The sequence below is a fragment of the Phoxinus phoxinus genome, assembly GCF_949152265.1.
Source record: "Phoxinus phoxinus genome assembly, chromosome: 1".
In the NCBI taxonomy this organism is placed as follows: Eukaryota; Metazoa; Chordata; class Actinopteri; order Cypriniformes; family Leuciscidae; genus Phoxinus; species Phoxinus phoxinus.
Genome location: NC_136876.1, coordinates 14,960,857 through 14,980,456, shown reverse-complemented (window position 1 = coordinate 14,980,456; position 19,600 = coordinate 14,960,857). Strand labels below are relative to the sequence as shown.

The window sequence follows — 19,600 nt, the reverse complement described above, 5'->3', positions numbered from 1 at the left end:
TCTGGAAACAAACATTGTTTTCCCACATGCTAGTCAACATGATGTTGCTAAATCATGCAAAATTTCAAAATCACTTTGCTGGTATGACCAGTTGGTGAATTCACATTGCTGATTTCTCTTCTCATTTTGCCAGTAATGTACTGCATCAGTATTGTTAAGATGTTCTGGGACAAATATTATCATTTTGGATGAGTAAATGATCAGTTTCCCTTCTCCAAGACATATTTGGCCCAGTCTCAAATTAAGAATAAAAACTTTTTCACCTTTCATACCTTCCAAGTCTTGTACTTGTATTTAAATGGTAAACCAAATAGCTTGTTTTAAATGTAGCTAAATCTTGCAAATACAATTGTAAATCGACATATTTTGTTAATTGTTACCATTATAAAACTGATGAAAAAACAAACCTATCATATGAAATCTTAAAAGCTTAAAAAATGTACCAAAGATCTCCCATTACCATCCGTGTCATTTTACATTGTAATAGTAACAACTCTTTATAGTTAGACTATTTGAACATACTCTAAGCACAACCTAAACAACTGCAAGATAATCAACCATTCATTTTAATGAGAAACGCCAGTGGCACAAATAATTACATTATTCAGGCATGCATAACCGTATTTAGGGCTATCAATATGCATAACATGAAGATTGAAAAGATAGAAAAGACAAGAAAAAGTGTGCTTCTTACCAGATAGGCGTTTTTAGTCGTAAAGATGCGGGTCAGATTGTTGAGTCGCCTTTATAAACATCACGAGGCCAGGAGGAATTGCAAATGTTGATAGGAGGCAGGGTCTTTTTTGAGGTGCTATCTGGGTCCCTGATGGTGAATTAGACTGTTTTCTAGATTCATCTGTCCTCACAGGATCAAAGCTGTTTTGGTGGGTGTTTTCTTGGTAAAAGCTCATAGTGTGTTGTTGTAAAACTTACTCATTAGGATTACTTTGGATTATTTTGAATCATATGGATCAAATTCAGTAATGGGGAAAGTGCAGCTTTTGTAAGACAAAGTGAGAGACGTTTTTACATTTTCTGCCAACAATGTTCCCACCTGTCCATTCTGGAATAATACAACAATCTATTAGTCTTAACTTAAGGTAATTTAGCCAATATGTTACTCATTCCAAATTGAAAAAAAAGAAAAGAAATTTAATTTGTTGCTAGGCTACTTCCTACAAAAACACAGTGTACCATTATTATAAATATTACTATATGTATCAGGACAGAGAAAAGACTGCATAAAGTCAGTCAGATCAGTGAGAATAAATGGGTTCAGTGCGGCATGATCCAGCCTGTCGCACAACACCTCTCCCCTGACTCCGACTTACATGCTCCAAAACTCGGTCTGGGGGCTGATTGCATCTTGGGACAGGTCCTGGTTTTTGTACCGCCAGCCCAGAGGCCCTCATGTCAGTCTCTCACCCTCTTTCACTGCAAACAGAGAGCACAGGTGCAGGACTCTGCTGCCAGTATGTGTGCACTAGCATGTCATCTGTGTGTTACTGTATGTGGCTGCTCTTGATGGAGTGTTTCACAAGTTGGAGAACTTGATTTTTATGATTATGTATCAAAACTCTAGAAAGTCTTATGAAATAAGTGACAAACGGTTATTTTATATACCGGGTCTTTGGGGAATCAATCATGCTCCTAGAGAACTACACTATTGTTGAGTTCCATTCCTATTTGCCTTATTCACCTGGTGGCCATTTTGAAAACTCGAACGCCGTTGAGGGGTACACAAACCCGGAAGTTTGACTCTGACGCATACGATACAGCAGCACCAGCAATGGAAACTCCAGTGTGGACCACCAATCTTTCCTGTCTGCCCGAATTAACGATACAAAATGTGGAGCAGTGGGCCGGTACCGACTGCAACATCCCCTGGGCTGTGTTAATTAAGGGATGCAGTAACTGGATCGAAGGTTTTATCCTTCAGTCAAATCCGAAGGAAGACAGTCACACGCAAATGACGCAACCCATAACAACGTTATGGCAACGACACCTCGGACTGACAAAAACGTAAAAATAAATGTTAATTTAGGCTACTTTAGTTTTGTACACATTGTCATGTTAATTATAATCAAATGCATTTTGTTTTATTAAAGGACAAGGGCTCGCCCCATCCCCCCTAAATGTTTATTTCAGTAGGAAGACGCCAGAAAAGACGCACAAGTAGCACTGTGATCGATGAAACCAATACAGAAATGAGCCTGTCGCTGAATCAAACTGTATAAAGTGAGTTTGATGGTTGTGTAAATATATTTTCGAATAACAATGGGTCTGTTTCCGCCTGGTCATTCATGCGTTTTAAATTATCAGATAGGCTATCCGTTTTGTTAAAACTGTTCCATTTACACTGGCCAACGTAACTGTCTCTGCAAAACGAATATAAGTCTAATCTTTAATTCCTGCACTATATGCAAATTTAACAGCGTTCACGTCAAAGAAAGCAAGATCAAATTCAAAGCGCGTCGGCTTGCTGAAGAGATGTTCAGCTACTTCTCTACTGTGCTGCGAAGCTCTGTTATATCTGGGTACCGGGAGCTGTTATAAAACGCTCTTGCATGTTTCGTTTTTACCATTTTAGGAGGAGTAAAATATACATTTGTGGCTTCAACAACCAGATGCAAAAAGTGCATTGGGGAACACAGCAGTGAGGCACCATTGCACTAAGAGAAATCGTGTTGTGAGAACTCCCGGAAGTGGTAAGTGTCCCCCTCATGCTCGGTGGAACGTTCGAGGTGAATAAGGCGAATACTCTAACACAACTGCATTTTATATCTGCAAAACCTTAATTACCTAGTTCAAGTGTGTTTGATTAAGATCAGATCTAAACTCTACAGGAATTGATCAGGATTGAAATCCCCTGTCGTACAGCTTTCCTATGGCCTTAACCAGTATACCATCATGCCATTTTGTGTCCATGGGGCACTACTTTTTAAAGATTAATGGATGTTACCTGGATGATGTGGTGATCTACAGTAGGTCCTGGAAAGAGATTCTCTACCACCTAAAATATGTTTTTAAAGACAAATGGCATAACTGACCATGAACCAAAAGAAATACTCATGGACACAAACTGTAGGTATTTAGGTTACCTTATTTATCCATTCATCCACCTTCCATACCGCTTTATTCGCTGTAGGCTCACGTAGGAGTGCTGGATCCCATCCTAGCATATCTCAGGCTGAAGGTAGGGAGGTTACGTTAGTGGTCATGGCAAAAGTAGACCATACGTGGAAAAGCTGGAAGCCAAATTAATATCACAGAAAAAAAAGGAAAACAAGCTTTTGGACAAATCAGCAGGTACAGGAAATTTGTTATATAAGGAAATTAGCTCTCTCACTTACTAAATACTTCAAAGCATTTTAATAACAAACCCTGTGGTTAACATTTCGACTCATGCGAGTCTTCAGCAGAACTTGCATACGTTGAAACGTAAACCACATGGTTTGTTATTAAAAATTTGTTTCGGAGTATTTAGTAAGTGTGCAAGGTCTTACCTTGATTTGCATTTTGTGGGACTTTCTCTAATTCTCTTTGGAACCAATTCTCTAGTGTGTGTTTGTTTTTTGACAGAAAAAACATTCTCCATTTTGCTACATTGGCAGCCCATTAACTGGACAAGAAAAGACACAGATCCTCCAAGACATATTTAAATGAATGCGAGGAAGCCTTTCACAAGCTAAAAAAAACCGTTGCCTCAGAGAGGTCAAATTTAGGCTATGTTTACACGGAAACGATCTGAAGAGAAAACGCAAAAGTGGCGTTGCGTTTAGACAAGCGTTATGGGGGGAAAATCTGCGTGCATATGGTGACGCAAAAGTGTGTGAAATTCGATGTAGTATGCACTCCAGGCGACTAGGTGGCAATGTGAAGCACTGAAAGTTAAAGAGACTTTCACAGTTGATATGCAATTACGTTGAAAAGGTCAACGTAATTCCTTTTCAACGTAATTGCGTATTACATGATGTCACGAACTTGCATCACAGAACAGAGCAAGGCAAGCATTTGTACTTATAAAACTTAAACTTTTTTATTTATTTTTTAAATGACCGAATGTTTCGCTAGATAAGACCCTTATTCATCGTCTATTCTCGTTTAAAGCCCTTTGAAGCTGCACTGAAACTGTCATTTGGACCTTGAACCGTTTGGGGCCCATTGACGTCCATTATATGGAGAAATGTTTTCATCAAAAACCTTAATTTCTTTTCGACTGAAGAAAGAAAGACATGGACATCTTGGATGACATGGGGGTGAGTAAATTATCAGCAAAAGTTGTTTTTAAAGTGAACTAATCCTTTAAGGCGCATAAACAGTATCCAGGCAAAGCGTCTCCCAGAAGTTAGACGAGGCTGGTTGGCTGCTGTGTTGAGAGCAGAGAAGCAGTAAACAGTAGAGCGGAGAGCAAATAGATCAGTACAACAGGAGAGCAGCAGATCAAATAAGCAGTCGAACCGTTAGAACACCGTAAGGAGCCTTTGTTTCAACTGGTAGAGAAAATATAAGCAGAGCTCACAATGACGTAGAGATCAGGGGAGTCACCGACAATCACACATCCCATCCCATTGAACTATAACATGAGCATAAATGTCATTTAACTCCACAGGATCGGGGCCGCGTTGACACGGCGACGGCAGCTATGGGGATCGCGAATTCCAATTTCGGCAGAACGTCGGTTTCACATCAGATCCTCGTCGGCTTCATGAAAACAGGTTCGGTCAAGTTGTCACGGGGTGACAAATAATCCCCGGAACTAATCCCATCAGAGAAATGTTCCCGCCGGGACACTTTTAGTGTAACACTGTCCCCGGGCTTGTGTGTGCGTCTGTCGTCATGACAACTAAACGGCAGATTGACAACAGGTGTGGGGACTTCACTTTGAGTGTCTGATTGAGGCCACGCCAGCATTTTGAGAGGATAAAACACAAGGGGAAGAGAAGGCTGTTGTTGTTTCTTCTCCGTTGATCTGGAGTGTTCTCTCTCCGTGTGGGCTTGTTGTTTCTTTGTCTTCCCCCGTCGATCTGGTGTGGTTCTCTCCCGTGGGAAAAAGTTTGTAGAGTGTTGCAGCTGAAGGATCATCGTGAAAGAAGAGGATTGTCGCTGGTGGGATCCGAGGGCAGTTGTGAAGAGTGGAATTCGTCGTCTGGACTGGGAAAGAGTGAGATGAGTGATTGACAAATTGAATCTCATAAACGCATGTTTTCTACACTAAATTGGATACTGGTTTGAAGTGCTTGGATCACGTTGTATACATCGCACTGAGTGAAATATACTGATTCCTTGTCGATCTCTAGCCTCCCCCTCGGCCATTGAAACCAGCGAAGTGAAGCCGCTTGTAGTGGTGAGGAAATTATTCACTGCATCTGTCCCAACTCTGACTATCATCGGCTCTTCAGATCGAGACCTCTGGGTGAGTGTTGGCCTTACTTTGCACTTGAAGAGTGGATTTGTAGTGCTGAAATTGACGTTTCCCATCACGTTGCATGTTTGGAATTGGACTGTCGTGTGTGTGTGGAAGATTTACCTTTTATCGCCGTGCACTCCCCATGTGTTATGCTGGTCTACCGTCCATCATAAGAGTCTAGCAAGATCGATTGCAGTCACCTGTTGGATGTCAGAAGGAAAAGCCCCCGTGCGCACACTACACGTGAGAACTGTTTTCCTCTGCTTGAAGTTTATGCTGTCTGCCCCAGTGAAAGCCCTGCTCAGCTTATGACTCTGTCTCCTGCCACCAACGTGAGAGCTGTTCACCTCTATTTGAAGTGTTGACTCCGTCTGTTCCAGTGAACGCCCGCTCAGCTTGTGACTTTGTCCCCTGCAACACACGTGAGAACTGTTTACCTCTGCTTGAAGTTTGAATGCTGTCTGTCCCAGTGAAAGCCCTGTTCAGCTATTGACTCTGTCTCCTGCCACCCATGTGAGAGCTATTCACCTCTATTTGAAGCGTTGATTCTGTCTGGGCCAGCCAAAGCCCCGCTCCGCTTGCGACTTGAGTCTGCCGTAGCCCTGAAACCCACCTGTTGGTGCGAAGTGCCCGCCCTTTACAACTCCTGTGAGCCCTGATCCACCTACTCACCTGCGATACTCACCTGTGATACTCACCTGTTCAGTGAGTTGGCACCAGCGCCCGAAGGAAGTAAGCCTGACTCATTTACTTACCTGCAATACCCACCTGTTCAGTACCTACCACTGCGAGTTGGCACCAGCGCCAGAAGGAAGTGAGCCTGACCCCCCACTTGCCTTGGATTCCTGGGAAGAGGAAGGAAGAGGAATTTTAGATTAGGATTTTCAAATTGTTTTTATATTTAATAAAGCCTGTCATTCTTTTTATTCCTGTCTCCTGCCTCCTCCTTTGACACGCTCCTCAGGGTGATCCTGGTCTAGGGGTGGGTGCAGTCTGGCTTGGCCCACCTCGACCTGTGACATATTTTGGCGTAGTCGGCAGGGTTCACCTTGAGTTGAGCGATCAGAGGTTGAGATGGCGGAGGAGGAAGAGCCTGGAGCTCGGCAACCTGTCATGCCGATTTTCATGGGTGCCCCATGGGCCTCGAGGTACGGAGGCCCGGGGTCCGAAGTAAGTCTGTCCCTGTGGAAGGCCCAGGTGGAATACCTGGCGGGGCTTCAAGGTCTGAGTGCTCTGCAGAAGGTCCAGTTCGTTTTGAACTCTCTGGAGGGGGAGGCGAGAAGAGAAGTTCAGGCAGCACCAGAAGCCAACCGTGCGACGGTCCAGGCTATCTTTGAGTTTCTTACGGGGCAGTATGGAGATACCACTCCGGTAGCTGCTCTGAGGACGAAGTTTTTCAATTCTCGCCAGGGTCCCCGACAATCCGTTCGGGCATTCGCCTTGCAACTGCGGGAGCAGTTTTCCAGGCTCACGGGAAGGCCGGACCATGGCTTGGGGGAAGGAGAGGTGTTGTTGCGAGATCAATTCCTGTTGGGGCTGCGAGAGGGTCCCGTACGACAGAGCCTGCGGGTGCAGCTTCGGAGAGGGCCAGACATGACTTTCGAAGAGCTGAGGCAAGAAGCCCTGGCTCTTGAGCGCGACCAGGCGGAGCATGTGGAAACCCCCAGCTGTTTGGCTACCAATGTCGTCGAATCCCCCTTGGCCATTGCGGCACCCGACTGGAAGCAGGCCCTCCGGGAAGAACTGAGGCGAGATGTTCAGGAACAAATGTCCGAGTTGTCCAAGTCTGTCATGGAAGAGCTTCGTCGGGAGCGCCTGCAGCCACCTTTTCACTCTCGGGAACGGGCTTACTCCGACGGGAATCGCCCTTCCGAACGCCGTCCTCCCCGGCCAGCGGGCTCCCGATTCCAGTGGGACGAACATGGGCGGCCCATTTGTAATGGCTGTGGAGAGTCGGGGCATTACTTTCGCCAATGCTCTGCCCGACGGGCATCACAAGGGGGTTTTTAGAGTCTCCGGCCACTGTGGGTCAAGTGGTCGGGACCCCCGTATTAGACCCCTCTTCTTCCACATCCCCTCAGGGTCGCTTGATAGGCCGCTGCCCAGTGGTGGTGGCCCAAGTTAATGGTCAGGAGATACATTGTCTCTTGGATACAGGCTCCCAAGTGACCTTATTCTCTGAGAGTTTGGCCCATGAGCTGTTTGGCACCAACGGTAGATCGCCTGTGGATGCTCCCTGGTTGACGCTGCGTGGGGCAAATGGACTGGACATACCATACGTAGGATACCTTGTGACCGATTTGGAGATCCATGGAGTTGTAGTGCCTCAGAAGGGGGTGGTAGTTGTCCGAGACCCGTGTCTAGGGTCCCATCGTGCCCTGATTGGGATGAATGTCATCTCGGATTGCTGGGAGGAGCTATTCCGAGGTAGACCGGCGCGAACAGCTGTAACCCCGGCCGGACAGGAGTGGGACCGTATCAGGGCCGATTGCCGCCGGATATGTCTGGCTGAAAAACAGCATGACCGGGAGAGCACGGGAAGAGTGGCCTGCCGCTACGCCCTGTCTATCCCAGCTCGAAGTGAGGCTGTAGTCTGGGCCAGGCTGCCCCCTCGACGTTACCATCCGCAAGAGTGGGTGATGGTGGAGCCCCACGAAGAGGGTCCCAAGGTGGAGATAGCTCGAGGACTGGCAACTGTTCAGGGAGGCCGAGTCTCAGTAAGGGTGAGGAACACGAACCCCTTCCTTGTCCACCTGTATCATCACCAATGTTTGGCCCGGGTGACCTCAGTAAGACCGCAGCAGGTTCGTGAGCAGGGCGAAGTCAACTTTAAGCGGGTGAGTCCTACAGTGGTCGAAGTGGCTTTAGCGCGGGCCGGTCCAGGAGTGGAGGAGATAGAAGGAGGATTGCCTGCTCACTTGAAGGGAGAGTCTTTACGGGGTGACGGGCTGGAGGAAGAACAAGTGGGACAACTGCAAGAATTCTTGAGGGGATGGCAACACCTGTTCTCTACTCACGAAGAGGACTATGGCCGCACGGATGTGGTAAAACACCAGATTCCCACTGGGGACGCTGCACCGAGCCGAGAGCGCTACCGACCTGTACCCCCGACCTTGTACACGGAGGTCCATACCCTGTTGCGAGGAATGCTTGACAGAGGGATTATCCGTGAGAGCAGCAGCCCTTGGGCCGCACCAATAGTGTTGGTCCGTAAGAAGACGGGTTCCTGGAGGTTTTGTGTAGATTACCGCCGGTTGAACCAGGTAACCAAGAAGGATGCTTTCCCGTTGCCGCGGGTTGAAGATTCGCTTACGAGCCTCACTCAAGCTGCCTGGTACTCCACCCTCGATTTGGCCAGCGGTTATTGGCAGGTACAAATGGACGAGCGTGACCGGGAGAAGACGGCCTTTACCACCCCTTTCGGTCTCTATGAGTGGGACCGTATGCCGTTCGGCCTCTGCAACGCTCCAGCCACATTCCAGCGGCTGATGCAGCGTTGTTTGGGCAGCCAAGTGATGGATACCACCCTCGTCTATCTGGATGACATCATCACTTACTCTCCCGATTTCAAGTCCCATCTGGAACATCTTGGGCAAGTCTTCAGCTCCCTAGAGCGCTATGGGCTGAAGTTACAGCCGGACAAGTGTCAGCTCTTCCGAAAGGAGGTTAAGTTTCTGGGGCACGTGGTCAGTGCGGCGGGGATCTCCGTCGACCCAGAAAAAGTGAGGGCGGTGCAAGAGTGGACAGCTCCCCAGACAGTGCGCCAAGTTCGGTCATTCCTGGGCTTCGTGGGCTACTATAGGCGATTCATTAAGGGCTTCTCCAAAATTGCCAAACCCATTAACCAGCTGTTGGGAGGCACGGGTCGAGCACGGGGTCGAGGGTCCCCTTCCATTCAATGGGACCCCGCCTGCGAAGCCGCTTTCCAGCAGCTCAAGCAGGAACTCTTGCAGGCCCCGATACTGGCCTATGCCGACTTTACTCAACCATTCATCCTGTACACCGATGCTAGTCAACTGGGGTTGGGAGCCGTGTTGGCGCAGAAACAACAAGGAGAGGAGAAAGTCATCGCCTATGCAAGCCGAAGCCTACACCCCGCAGAGAAGAATGACTCGAACTACAGCTCCTTTAAACTCGAGCTACTGGCCATGAAGTGGGCGCTGGGTGAAAAATTTAAAGATTACTTGTGGGGAGCCAAAGTACGAGTTGTCACGGACAATAACCCGCTGGTGCATCTACAAACGGCCAAACTAGGGGCAGTGAAGCAACGCTGGGTGGCGCAACTGGCCAACTTCGATTACCAGATCCAGTACCGGCCAGGAAGAGAGCACACCAACGCTGACGTGTTATCCAGGTTACCAGGTGAAGGATCAGCAGGCCATACACCGACCCCAGAACTGGGGTCCGACGAGGGATTAATGGTGGGAGTTGTAGAGGCACCAGGGCAGACACCTGAGGACCCTCCTCCATGTTGGGGGTGGGACCCACAACGCTGGAGACTGTGGCAGGGCGAAGATGGAGATGTGCTGCGGGTACGGACCTGGTTGGAGCAGAAGATCTGGCCCGAGGGGGCGGAACGTCGAACTCAGACCCGGAGTGTGCAAGGCTTGCTGGGACAGAGGGAAAGGCTCTATTTGAGGGATGGGGTGCTTTGTAGGACGCTTCAGGACCCAGGCCGAGGAGAAGAGGTCTGTCAGATCGTGGTCCCTGCAGGTCGTTGGCAGGCTTTACTGGAGGCGTACCATTCTAGGATGGGACATCAAGGGCAGGAGAGGACATTGGCTTTGTTGAGACGACATTTCTACTGGCCTGGGATGGAGGGTACCACCAGGACTTACCTTCAGAGATGCCCACGTTGCACCTTGTTCAAGTCCAGGAGGGAGGCGCGGGCACCGCTGGTCCCGATTCAGGCCAGGGCACCTCTGCACATGGTGGCAATGGACTTCCTCACCCTGGGACGGCCGGTGGACCAGATCCAGAATATTCTCGTTGTCACCGATCTGTTCACTAAACATGCTTGGGCCATCCCCACTATGGACCAAACTGCCCTGACCACTGCTAACGCCCTCTGGAAGTACGTGATCCAGCCATTCGGATGCCCTGAAATCCTCCATTCAGACCAAGGGGCCAACTTCGAGTCAAAGGTGATCCATGAATTATGCCAACTGTACGGATGTAAGAAGACCCATACGACCCCTTATCATCCTCAAGGGAACGGAGGGTGTGAAAGATTCAATCAAACCTTGCTGGGCTTGTTGGGAACCTTGGAGGAAGAGCAGCAGGGCCACTGGGCTGATCGGCTCCCAGCAGTGATGCAGGCGTACAATAATAGTATACACAGTACCACCGGTTATGCCCCTACCTACCTGATGTTCGGCCGACATGTGAGGCTCCCAATGGATATGCTTATGGGAACCACTGGGGGAGAAGAGGGAAGTAGTCTGTCCGACTGGGTAGCGAACCACCATCGACGCCTCCAGTCCGCATACGAACAGGTCGCTGGCCGGATTAATCAGGCGGCGTTAAAGAACAAGAGACTGTACGATAGGACGGCCCGAGAAGCCCCGCTACTGCCCGGGGAGAGGGTGCTGCTACGGGACAATCGCCGACAAGGGAAGGGAAAATTGAGCAACCGATGGGAGGCCCAGCCATACGTCGTTCAGCGACAACCCCATCCGGACCAACCTGTATATGCCCTACGGCCCGAAGGGAAGACGGGCCCCGAACGGGTGTTACACCGTAACCTGATCCGCCCTTGCCCGAATTACCCAAAGCCAGTGGTAGAGAACCCACCGGCCGAGACGACTTGGACGCCCCCGCTGGTAGGATGGGCAGTGATCCCGAGGGGCCTAGGCCTAGGACCACGACCTGAAGCACCCATCTCCCCACCACGACCTGAAGCACCCATCTCCCCACCACGACGTTCTCAACGAGAGAATCGGGGTCAGCCTCCAGCCAGGTATGGAGACTGGGTGTCTGGAGACCGTTCTCGGGACTAGAACGGTTTGGCAGGGGGGTATGTCACGGGGTGACAAATAATCCCCGGAACTAATCCCATCAGAGAAATGTTCCCGCCGGGACACTTTTAGTGTAACACTGTCCCCGGGCTTGTGTGTGCGTCTGTCGTCATGACAACTAAACGGCAGATTGACAACAGGTGTGGGGACTTCACTTTGAGTGTCTGATTGAGGCCACGCCAGCATTTTGAGAGGATAAAACACAAGGGGAAGAGAAGGCTGTTGTTGTTTCTTCTCCGTTGATCTGGAGTGTTCTCTCTCCGTGTGGGCTTGTTGTTTCTTTGTCTTCCCCCGTCGATCTGGTGTGGTTCTCTCCCGTGGGAAAAAGTTTGTAGAGTGTTGCAGCTGAAGGATCATCGTGAAAGAAGAGGATTGTCGCTGGTGGGATCCGAGGGCAGTTGTGAAGAGTGGAATTCGTCGTCTGGACTGGGAAAGAGTGAGATGAGTGATTGACAAATTGAATCTCATAAACGCATGTTTTCTACACTAAATTGGATACTGGTTTGAAGTGCTTGGATCACGTTGTATACATCGCACTGAGTGAAATATACTGATTCCTTGTCGATCTCTAGCCTCCCCCTCGGCCATTGAAACCAGCGAAGTGAAGCCGCTTGTAGTGGTGAGGAAATTATTCACCGCATCTGTCCCAACTCTGACTATCATCGGCTCTTCAGATCGAGACCTCTGGGTGAGTGTTGGCCTTACTTTGCACTTGAAGAGTGGATTTGTAGTGCTGAAATTGACGTTTCCCATCACGTTGCATGTTTGGAATTGGACTGTCGTGTGTGTGTGGAAGATTTACCTTTTATCGCCGTGCACTCCCCATGTGTTATGCTGGTCTACCGTCCATCATAAGAGTCTAGCAAGATCGATTGCAGTCACCTGTTGGATGTCAGAAGGAAAAGCCCCCGTGCGCACACTACACGTGAGAACTGTTTTCCTCTGCTTGAAGTTTATGCTGTCTGCCCCAGTGAAAGCCCTGCTCAGCTTATGACTCTGTCTCCTGCCACCAACGTGAGAGCTGTTCACCTCTATTTGAAGTGTTGACTCCGTCTGTTCCAGTGAACGCCCGCTCAGCTTGTGACTTTGTCCCCTGCAACACACGTGAGAACTGTTTACCTCTGCTTGAAGTTTGAATGCTGTCTGTCCCAGTGAAAGCCCTGTTCAGCTATTGACTCTGTCTCCTGCCACCCATGTGAGAGCTATTCACCTCTATTTGAAGCGTTGATTCTGTCTGGGCCAGCCAAAGCCCCGCTCCGCTTGCGACTTGAGTCTGCCGTAGCCCTGAAACCCACCTGTTGGTGCGAAGTGCCCGCCCTTTACAACTCCTGTGAGCCCTGATCCACCTACTCACCTGCGATACTCACCTGTGATACTCACCTGTTCAGTGAGTTGGCACCAGCGCCCGAAGGAAGTAAGCCTGACTCATTTACTTACCTGCAATACCCACCTGTTCAGTACCTACCACTGCGAGTTGGCACCAGCGCCAGAAGGAAGTGAGCCTGACCCCCCACTTGCCTTGGATTCCTGGGAAGAGGAAGGAAGAGGAATTTTAGATTAGGATTTTCAAATTGTTTTTATATTTAATAAAGCCTGTCATTCTTTTTATTCCTGTCTCCTGCCTCCTCCTTTGACACGCTCCTCAGGGTGATCCTGGTCTAGGGGTGGGTGCAGTCTGGCTTGGCCCACCTCGACCTGTGACAAAGTCACCGGCCGGGTGCCTTCTCTGGACGCCGTCTTCTCCCCAGCCTCTGCTGCCCCTACTGTCGGCAACAATGAACATATACAGTACTCTCATCAGGCATACGTGCCAATCGCCCACCTAGATCCTTCCTGCCACACACCTGAAGCCGATTCATCTCATAAATCCCGGGATTACCGCTGTTTACATCTGGGTCGTGGAAACAGACATTTATCTAGGCGTCCGCCAAAAACACTCCCCAAGGGAAACAATTATCTGGCGTGAACGTTCCTCCCCCACTACTTGTAGACACCTACTTACAAACAAAACTGCGTAACAGATGCAATGAGGGGTTCAAAAGAAAGTTTACGAGTTCACACTTACATATAGTTAAATAGAGTAAAGGTTATGCGTATTTGGTGTGCTGTCCGTAGGGAGGGTTCCGCGCTCGAAATTTGGCTGAACCCAGAGTACTCCCTCCGGTTGAGATAGGAAGAATTGGAACTATAAGTGAGGAGATGGGGTGGTTGAGGAATGTCTGCTGTATATATATCTCGTATATACCTGCTGTCCGGGGGGAGAGCTCCGAGCTTGGAACTCAGAGTATCCAAAAAGCAAATGAGCAAAGGACAGCAGCCAGACTAAAGACCCCCCCAAAATGAGCACCAAGATTTGGCGGGCCGGCGTTTCGAGAAGAAGCCAGGTTGTTTGACCGGGAAGGCCCGTGCAACCTCCGATGCAAAGCCGCATAATTTGAGACGCCTGGTCGGGGAGCAGTTCACAGCGTCGGATAGGTGAGCCCTACTGGGCGACGAACAAGGAGCAGTGTAATTTGGAATGTCCGATCGGGATTGCCGCCACCGACGGGAGCAGCCCTACCGGCTGACGGCAGGGGGAAAGACATTTGAAACGCCTGGCCGGGAGAGCTCTCGCAGTGTCCGAGGAGTTCAATACTCACGGCATAGGACGGGTTACCGGCAGACAGACGGAAAATGCAAGATGCTCAGCCAAGATGCTCATCATGTTGTTGTTTTTTACTGATGAGGGTTTGGTGTTGTTTTTATGTGGAAACGGTTTATCCTGAAATAGCTTTGGAAGGTCCATCTCGGACCATCTTCCGAGAGCTTGGATCTGCTGCTGGGAGAGGCCTTTATGGGCTGCTGAGGTTGCTGTCCCGATGCAGAAAGAGTGACTAGAGAAATTAGTTTTTGCTGGGATTGTCGGAAAGCGGATTTTATGTGTTTTTGGAACCAAAAGCGTGAAACGGGTTTGTTGGAGTCATCTAAAAATGGAGGTTCAAAAGGGTATTTAGCCTGAGAGCTCCTAAATGACGGTTCGCAAGAACGGATTGGTATGGTTGGATTGATGACAAGAGGTTGAAAAAATAGATGAAAATATAGTCCTGCTTTGTTTAATCAAATGGAAATGAGGTCCTCTAGCGCGTGAACCAAAGACACGAGTGAGAGTAGATGCGAAATACAAAAGGAGATGCCTTGTGGAATAATGCGCATTGCGAAGTTTAAGTGGCCGAGCAAGTTGATTAACTGAATGCGCTCCTCTCGTTTTAATTAGGTTAATTATCTAAACGTTTTCCTCACGAACTTTGTTAATAAAACATCATGTATTGAAATGTTTTTCCATATGGTACCATCTGGTGGTCAAAAGATGAAGCGCACCTAAACCGCTGTCTGGACAATGACAAAGTTCTCAATGCTTCGGTTTGAAGGTAGGGACCCTCATTATGCTACCGTGTTAGTGTGGGGCTATTTTGAGCCTTGTTAGTGGTATTAACAAGCGATTTTTATTTGTCATTACTCTATGCCCTATATACTAGCGTTATAGGCTAAACTTTTTTTAGAGATAAAACTATTTACATTCGATAATCATGAAAACAAATCTCTGTGTAATTAGACCAAAGGGTCATTTTGCGCCGGAGTTCTCCTTTAAGTCATTCAACTGTGCTCTCAGAGCTAGTTATAGGCCTATATATTAAGAGCCTTCGAGTCATCTCCCACCACAGGTGTAATACACGTTTTGAGAGTTGGGTCACTATTCACCCACTCGTTACTGTAGATACAACTTACTGTACATTTATGCCACTTTGGCAACCAATCAGAATCCACCCTGCTTTAAAGAACTTGAGCATTTAAAGCGGTAAAATAAGAAAAAATGCAATGAAATGAAACAAAGCAGAAACGAAAATGGTCAACAAAAAAGTGAGCGTCATAGCTACTCACCCCCTTCCTCCATGCTATCCGCATGCAAACTAACAGATTTTATGCACCTATACCAAGTGAAAACAAACTGGAAGTGAAAAATAAAAGACATCAAACCATACCTGGCACCTACTACTACACGAACCCTTTAAGTCATTCTGTAAAATAAATTCAGGAAAGATCATCACAAACCACGTATAGTAGATCACAAACCTGATCAATGATAGCCATTAAACCTCGATTCATCCAGCAGCTATCCTTTCCTCTGGTAGACGTGTGTAGACCAATTCTCTCTGGAAGACCAGTTTGTTTGAAAACCAGCATAAACACCTCGATCAGTAGGGTTGAAGCGATTTGACTGAACTTGGATCATGTCTAAAATGTAAGAGACATGACATAAAATTAAGCATGAATTAAGGTTGAGTATGATTTCACTTTTCTAACTTTAGTTAGTGTGTAATGTTGCTGTTTGAGTATAAACAACATCTGCAAAGATACAACGCTCAAAGTTCAAAGCAAAGGAAGATATTTGCTTTTTTTTAAAAAGGACTACAACAAATGGCTGGTACTAGGGACTACATGACATTCCTCCCGGGTTAGTGACATCAGCAACCCTAAAGTGTACATAAACCCCGCCAACGGGAACACGCAGTCCAGAGGAAAAGTTGTTGTATAAGAGTACATTTGTGAGTCAGCTCAAACTTTAGCATCCATCTTTTCACATGCAATAGAAAGTCACTCAGTGTGCATCTCACAACAGTTCCTATACGAGCGATTTATAGATTACCATGACAGAATATGCTAATTGAAGATAGTTAACTCCACATCAGCAACATAAATTCATCAACTAACCATTCAGAGACGTCCTGTTGCTTCTACATTTTGTCACTTCTTCTTGAGTCTCTCCACCTTTGTCTGACTCCGTTTTAACATTAAAGGAAGAACAATTTCTGTCATTTTAGTGTGTGTGCGTGAGGTAATCGCAGCTGTAAACACCCCCCCCCCCCCCCCCCCCCCCCCTGCAGCAGCTCATTTGCATTTAAAGGGCCAGGCACAAAACGGTGCGTTTTTGCAAACCCTCAAAAAGTGACAGCTTTACAACATGCTATATAAAAATATCTGAGGGGTATTTTGTGCTAAAACTTCACACACACACTCTGGGGACCTCAGAGATTTATTTTACATCTTGTGAAAAGGGCATTTTACCACCCCTTTAATTTTATAAAGTTATATTAAAATAGTATTATTCCCTATTCAAACACTTTCTTGCAAAAAATGGCATTTATGAGTCATCTTCATAAGGAAAAGAACAACTGAACTAAACGAAAGCTGAGTGGCATTTTTAAATTTAAAGAGCTGATTGTTTTTGAGCTTAGTGATCCTACTACATCATGCCTTCTGTAAGCAAAAGTGTAATCACCAGATAATCAGTTTTTTGGGGGATTCAGTCAGCAATGCCATTCGCTCTTCCTTCTGACTGCTATTGTCTTCTTCCAGCTGGATACTGTGGAAAGAAACCTTCTGTTCACAACCTTTTATTCTTTGCACTGTAAACTGATTTTCCACCCAGCAGTTTAGGAACGCTTCAACTGACACACAACTAAGACACAGAAAATACTGGATGTCTCTAGTGTCACAGTTACCTCATGGGATCGCAGTAGTTTAAATTAAGGATAACAAATAAATGTTTGATAGTAGATTTAATAAATAGATTTATTTCAGAGATCTATTACAAACAACTTCTGGTTTTGCCTAATTTTCTTGTCTGCAACACACGGTGGCGCCACAACTCTTTAAATTAATCTTTGCATGTTTTATTTAGGTGTGTCTCAGGATTTACCACAGATACATTTATGCTTTAACATCTCAAACAATAATACAAATATAAAGAGTCTAGAAACATCTATGGAAATAATTATTTGTAGTTACAAATATCCAACAAGTTATATTTTGAAAACTGAAAAACTATGAAAACGAAGCTACTAATTTACATTTAATGATCAATGCCAGTATTTCAGTAGTAGGCTATATACTGGACTTTGATTTTAGACCCTGGCAGAAGTTATACTTCCTTTAAGGGCTTGTCTTGTTCTTTACAGCTTAACTTCTTCACACAAGAATCAGGCAAGAATGGTACTTTCTCCAGGCGGGACAAATAAGTTAAGGGCTGGATAGTGCTGCTGATGTTTAAAAAGGCATAGCCCACTGGCTGCACATAGCAAGGGAAGACCTTATATGGATAATGTTGTTCAAATGGTAACATAGCAACTAGAGGGAGATAAATGCTCATGACGATGATCAAGATAGACAGCACCATCTTAAACGCCTTTCTTTTCATAGGATGCATCTCATCTTTACCAGAGCCTCGTGAGCGTTTCAGGGCCCAGAGGATGGCCATGTTACACACCACCATCCAGGTGAAAACAAACAAGACCTCACCAGTGAAAACCCTTTCAAAGTGGGGAAGGCCACCAACGGTTTTGGCTGAAGCATAAGCAAAAGTGAGCAGCAGAACCACGATGGTCAGGCCGATCCTGTATTTGATGGCCTTCAACTGTCCGTATGCGATGGGGAAGAGAACGGCTATAAATCGATCCAGACAGACACACGAGAGGAAGAGCGGCCCGCTGCTGTCCTTCACGCCATAAGAGAATTTCATAGCCTTAAATGCAACAGCACTCCTCCAGTGGTAGAGATTGAGGAACACTATGATAGTCATGAATCCGAAGTAGGCGTCCATGAAAGCCAGGCAGCCCAGGAAGATGTCAGAAGTTGAGGGCTCATTTCGGGTGTTTATTAGGTTTGCTATCACTAGAATGTTGGCAGGTATTCCTATGATCACGTTGAAGCATTGTATAGCTAGGTCAAAAACGATACCAGACACCATTTTTTCACACCCATCAAACACATTGAAGACATGCGTCGCATTGACTGAATCGGTCGTCAGGTTAGAGGAGGGCAGGTTGCTTCTGACGATGTAGTTGAATCTTGTGTTGTCACGCAGTCGACCCTCCATGACTTCTGAGGATCTGAAATGAAATTCTAGAAGGAACAGTAAAAAATATTGTGTTAATGTTCATTAAAATGGCAAGCTCACAAATTCAGTTCTGAATATAAAATCAGACTGGCTGAAACCAATTCACAGTGTGATTTTCTCTCTGTTTCTTGAGTGATTTTGTGCTATGAAACAGCATTCTGTGTGCTGCATAAATCCAAGCAATTCGTACTCAGTTTTATTCAACTCAAAATATTCAACTCAAACGAGAAGTTGTCTTTGCAATTGCATAGGTAAATAATCATTGAGCATGTCACACTACTCAAGTCAAAGACTGCCGACTTTGCTAGATGGCAAAATAAATATTTTATGATTCCCCAGTTTAGTTTAAAACAACACAATTGTGGCCAAAATTAAAAAAAATGTTTAAACCAGTGCCCGTTAGATACTTCAGCATCGGTAGGATCCTTCGGCTCCATGGGTTCAGTGCAAACTCCAGAACTTGGGTAAAATCTTTTTCTTACAAGATTGGTCTGAATTTGTTTGTGACATATTTATTTATTTAGCTATAGCACCCCCCCCCCCCCCCCATCCCCCCTAAAAAAACAACTCTCTAAATACTATAAATATGTATTCTTCCATCGCCTTGTCATCTTGTAGGATATATTGTATGTTGTACACTATATCTCAATTGTTTCTCCAATATGGCAGTGAGATTGATTGGACAGTAAAGAATGGAAAGAGTTTTCTAAGTTTTTTCTCCTGAGAAAAAAGATCCCAATAATCTCTTATTTCATCAAGAGTTTCAAAAGAGATCTCAACAATACTGATAGATTGCTGAGGTAAAGAAAACTCAGAATGAAGACTTGGGTGTATCTTCAGCAGGATTTCTTTATTGAGAATGTGCTGTTTGGGGGTGTACAGCAGTCAGCGAGACCGATTAAGGAAATTATAAATTTTTCAGGCAGTATAGTTTTGAAATGCAATCAGTGGGCGGTCCTTAAATTTGTTGATCTTACACACAACCTCAGAAGTGACCACTTAACCAAAGCATATAGAGTTGATAAAGATATAGACTACTTGATAAAAAAAGGCTTAGAAAATAACACAACAGACAAAGACGACAGGCAAATGCCATTAACATTAGCTTTCTGTATGTATGTTTATGCCTTATCGATGTTTTCCATGTTCATGGAGTACGTATATGTAAACTGTGTGTAAAAATGGCGGGTGCTGTTGTTTCGAATGGCATGCCGTTTGGGCCAATCAACGTACACTTAC

General features: G+C 46.4%; 1 protein-coding gene and 1 long non-coding RNA gene across 2 annotated transcripts; both read right to left on the bottom strand.

Moving 5' to 3' along the window:
• Window positions 1-1,348: 1,348 nt before the first annotated feature.
• On the bottom strand, window positions 1,349-3,346 carry LOC306994433. The gene is made up of 3 exons (XR_013796682.1): window positions 3,102-3,346; window positions 2,963-3,013; window positions 1,349-1,434 (listed from the first exon to the last, which is right to left on the bottom strand). It is a non-coding gene; the product is annotated as an uncharacterized lncRNA (long non-coding RNA).
• Window positions 3,347-17,386: 14,040 nt separating this feature from the next.
• Window positions 17,387-18,340, bottom strand: LOC307009937 (G-protein coupled receptor 183-like; the record flags this gene model as incomplete). The annotated part of the gene is made up of 1 exon (XM_079634173.1): window positions 17,387-18,340. One exon carries the CDS (start codon window positions 18,338-18,340, stop codon window positions 17,387-17,389), a length of 954 nt encoding a protein of 317 aa, XP_079490299.1.
• Window positions 18,341-19,600: the final 1,260 nt, after the last annotated feature.